Raw genomic sequence first — 4340 nt, 5'->3', positions numbered from 1 at the left:
AACTGAATTTGGAAAAAGGTGAAATCTGGATTCCAGGGGCTGCAGACAGAAAAAGAGGGGAAAAAGCGGAGACGGTGAAGTGTAGAAAACTCTCACAAGGAATTTTGTTGTTAAGGGGGCAGTAGATGAAGAAGAACATGGGGTCCAGGGAGACCTTTTTCAAAGGTGAGATATAAAGAAAGCATGTTGACATGCTGATGGGAATGGTCCAGAAGGGAGAGAAGGGAATGACCCAGGTCTTGAGTAGGTGAGAGAGGAAGTGGGAGGGGTAGAGCACCTCACACACAGTGAGGGACATAAAGGCAGAACAAGGGACGGACTTGCAGATACATTGGAGACTTATGGTAGGAAGAGGAGAAAGTTCTTTGTGAGCAACTTTATTCTCTGAGTGAAATAAAATCGGAGAGTGGGGAGTAGAGATGAAGAGCTGGAGGTTGGAGGAGAGAAGAGGAACTGAGAAATGGTAGTTTGGAAGACTGAAGGAGTGGACTAAACACAGACACAGTGGGATTTCTGGGCAGGGACAAGCTGGGATCCTGGATCTTTAGTGGGAACAGTAAGCACGGTTGTGTGCTTTTTTCTAGCTAGGTTTAGCTTGTTGGTGGAAGTGCAGAATAGTCTGAAAATTGGGTTTATTCAGAGTTAGGATTTTGCCAGGCAAGTACAATGGAGAAGGACAGGGGTAAAGGAAATGAGGGTCTCTGCAAGGGAGTAGTTAAAGGGATGGATGTGAAATCTAAGCCGGGTAAGTTGAAGAGTAAGGAATGACACAGGTAATGGGGAGTAAAAAATGTATAGCATCAGTGGTTTGAAGGACTGGGATTAGACTGGATTTGCAGGACTAAATGAGCTCAAAAAGTAGGAAATGGTAATCAGGGAGAGAGGGCTAAAGTAGAGATGTTGGACGTAGATGACTACGGGATGGGGGTCCAAGATGACACATGGCTAACAGCTGTCATTGACCACATCTGTAATGCAGAACTCGAGGAGTCCGAACGGAGATGCCCACCCTGCTTGATCAGCTTGGCTCAGAAGTATCTGATCTGGGAGTGCTGCCCCACATGGGTGAAGCTCAAGACAGTTCTCTTTGGGCTTGTGACAGACCCCTTTGCAGAGCTCACCATCACCTTGTGCATCGTGGTGAACACTGTCTTCATGGCCATGGAGCACCATGGCATGAGCGCCACCTTTGAAACCATGTTCCAGACAGGCAACATTGTGAGTGCTCTGGCAGGCATTGCCCACACAGTTAAGGCTGGGGGATTTGGGTGGGGTGGGAGCATGCCATCGATCGTTCGTGTGTTGATCTAGTTAGCTGAGAGCAGAGCAGCAGTGCGGGAGATGTGTGGACACCGGGTTCAGGAAGTCAAGTCTGGAGGGCCAGGCTGAGCTGGTGGGAATTGTTTTGGGACAAACAAGCACAGGAAAGTGGACCGAGACAGCCCTGAGTGTGTTGATCTAGTTAGCTGAGAGCAGAGCAGCAGTGAAGGAGATGTGTGGACACCGGGTTCAGGAAGTCAACTCTGGAGGGCCAGGTTGAGCTGGTGGGAATTGTTTTGGGACAAACAAGCACAGGAAAGTGGACCGAGACAGCCCTGAGCTAGAGCCCTGAGTGACAGAGCCCTAAGCTAGTTCCCCTTTACAGAATATAGGACAGCCACTCGAATTCTCTGGATCTCAGTTGCCTCTACCTTGAAATGAGGATAAATGTCACTTTCCCATCTAGAGACAATCTATGGACTTGTAAATTTCCCTCCAGTCTATTACTTTTATGACTGCAATTAACAATGGCTATGACTTTCAATGCTGTCACTTAAGGACAGAAAGAATGGGAGAAGAAAGGGAAAGATAGTGGGAGGGAAGGGAACATGAAAACGTGTTTGCTGTTGTAACAAAAGCCATCAGGGAGTCAGAACTTTTCTTTTGCATCTAGTTTAGACATGATACTATGTTATATTTTCCTCCATTATTTTTTTAGTATTATTTGCTTTTAACACAATACAATCCATACTAGATTTTACTACATTCTGAGTAAAGTATCTGACTCAGAGAGAGAGCAACTGCCCCAAACCCTGTCCCATCCACAGGAATAATAACAACCAGCTCTATTTGAACTCTTACTCAAGGCCAGGCATATTCTCAGTTGCTCCTCATGGGTTATCTAATTTTATTTTCACAACAACCCTATACAGTAGGTACTATTCTTATCCCCTTTCACGGATGGAAAAACTGAGACACAGAAGGTTAAATAATTTGCCCAAGATCATATAGGCGGGTAAGTGGCCATACCAGGATTTAAACCCAGGCAAACTGGCTCTTGACACTTAACCCCTGGACTAGATCACCTCACAGGACCTGTAATTGTGTGTGTACATGTATGTGCACACACACACATACACACACATGCCCACATGATAAGCAGAAGCTAGAAAGGGTCAGAGTCCTGCCTCCATGTCCACAGTGGGGTCTATCCCACTGGAGGTGGCTTACCAGGACCATCTGGCATTTCTGACTCCTCATGGGCTGCAAACTTAGGTGGAGGGAGTCCCAGAGGAAATTTAACTAATCTTCTCCAGAAATCTCCTTTCCCATAGTCCAGGAATGTAAAATGGACTGTAGTAGGTTCCAGAACACTGTAGAATTAGCATGCCTTACATTTTGGCCGCACCTAGACTAAGAGTTGATGTTCTATTTAAAGTTGATATGAAAAGAAAGAACAGGAAGTGAAGGGAATGTTTATTTCCAAGAAGTCAGCCTACGACTACAGAGGGCCTGATGGAATAGACCTTTGGGCCCACACCCTCATTTTATAGTCAGAAAAATTGAGGCAAAATAGAGAAAAGACCTTTCCCAGTGTGTCAGAGCACAGTTCCATTTTTCAAAAAGAAAGAAAGAAAGGCGTGTGTTTGGTGCCTTTGATGAGTCCGGTGCTTTGTGAATGTTAGCTCGGCATCACAACAGTTCTACAAGGTTATTGTCATCCTCACATCACACAAGAGAACACTAAGACTCAGAAAGGTTAAGTATCCTGCCCAAGGTTGCAAGTTGGTGAGGGTGGAACCAGAGTTGACCCAGGTCTCTCTAGGGAACAGGACCTCAACCCCACCACCCACACCACACTGACTTGCCTACAGAGGATACTCGATAGATGATCTTTGAATTACACAGTTGCAGTCTTCTGGCATTAGACAAGTCACTAAACTCTCAGCCTGTTTCCTTCTCTGTAAGAGGTTCACAATCACCTGTTTCCCAGGCTGGTGAGAGGCTCTGAAGACAGCATATGAGAGAAAAGCTTCTGACCCTGGTCTTTGCTTTCTTTCTTATCTGTCTTCTTCCCTGCTGATTGTTGGTGACCTGAGCCTTGTCCTGACCTCTCCCAGTGTCAGAATTCTGTCCTATTTAAGACCATGGAAGACACTCAGAGCCAAAAAGAATTGTAGAGATGATGTCTTATTGTTCTTGCTGATCACTACTATTTATTAATTAATTACTGTCTGCTAAGCCCTTTACTAAGAACTGCACGTGCATTAGCTCATGCTGTGCCCATTATTCAGATGAGGATATTGAGGTATGGAAAGGATACATTCCTTGTCCAAGCTTACACAAGCTAAGAAATGGCTGAGTTGGGATTTTCTTCTCGGTCTATGTTGTCCCACAACCCACAATTTTAAACTACTGAACCAGACTTCTCCTCATTGACATAATTATACAATAATGATTATCCTAATGATTACTCACTTACTCTGCTCCTACCACCACTCACATGGAAAAACTGATGCATAGGTTCTAATGCACATTCCCTGAGCCTTTGTTCAGAAATTTCTCTATTCTGTCACAATGACTGTTCCCATCCCTAGTCCTCAGGAGCCTGCAGATAATATAGAAATTGAACAAAAACAAAGTAAGAGGATTTGCTGCTTTTGACAAGACAAATTTTCTGCTGCCCTTTTTGTCATTGCCCCCGGACCCCACAGACCCTACTGTGATGAAGACTTGTTTTCACCCACAGATCTTTACCGTGTTTTTTACTACTGAAATGGTCTTCAAAATCATCGCCTTTGACCCCTACTATTACTTCCAGAAGAAGTGGAACATCTTTGACTGCATCATTGTCACCGTAAGCTTGCTGGAGCTGACCATGGTCAAGAAGGGAGGCCTGGCTGTGCTGCGGACCTTCCGCTTGGTAATGTTTTCTCTTGGCCACTAGGGGAGACTCCCATCCAGATCCAGGGAAGCTCACCTCTGGGAACAGACACTGCTTGGAGACTCCACCAGCTCACCCTTCCTCTCCTATCCTTGTTGGAGGGACACAGGGCATGGCTCCTGGGAGCCTGGAGACT

At 45.5% G+C, this 4340-nt stretch overlaps 1 protein-coding gene across 1 annotated transcript in view; it reads left to right on the top strand.

The window, feature by feature from the left end:
- The window catches only part of SCN10A (sodium channel, voltage-gated, type X, alpha subunit), a 100556-nt gene that overhangs the window by 47672 nt on the left and 48544 nt on the right, over positions 1-4340 (top strand). The window contains exons 12-13 of the mRNA XM_008567173.1: positions 980-1218; positions 4010-4183. Coding sequence (XP_008565395.1) covers positions 980-1218; positions 4010-4183 — 413 coding nt within the window. The remainder of the gene's footprint in view (positions 1-979; positions 1219-4009; positions 4184-4340) is intronic.

This window comes from Galeopterus variegatus, unplaced genomic scaffold, assembly GCF_000696425.1.
Source record: "Galeopterus variegatus unplaced genomic scaffold, G_variegatus-3.0.2 Scaffold300, whole genome shotgun sequence".
Lineage (NCBI taxonomy): Eukaryota > Metazoa > Chordata > Mammalia > Dermoptera > Cynocephalidae > Galeopterus > Galeopterus variegatus.
This window is presented reverse-complemented; position numbering and strand designations above follow the sequence as displayed.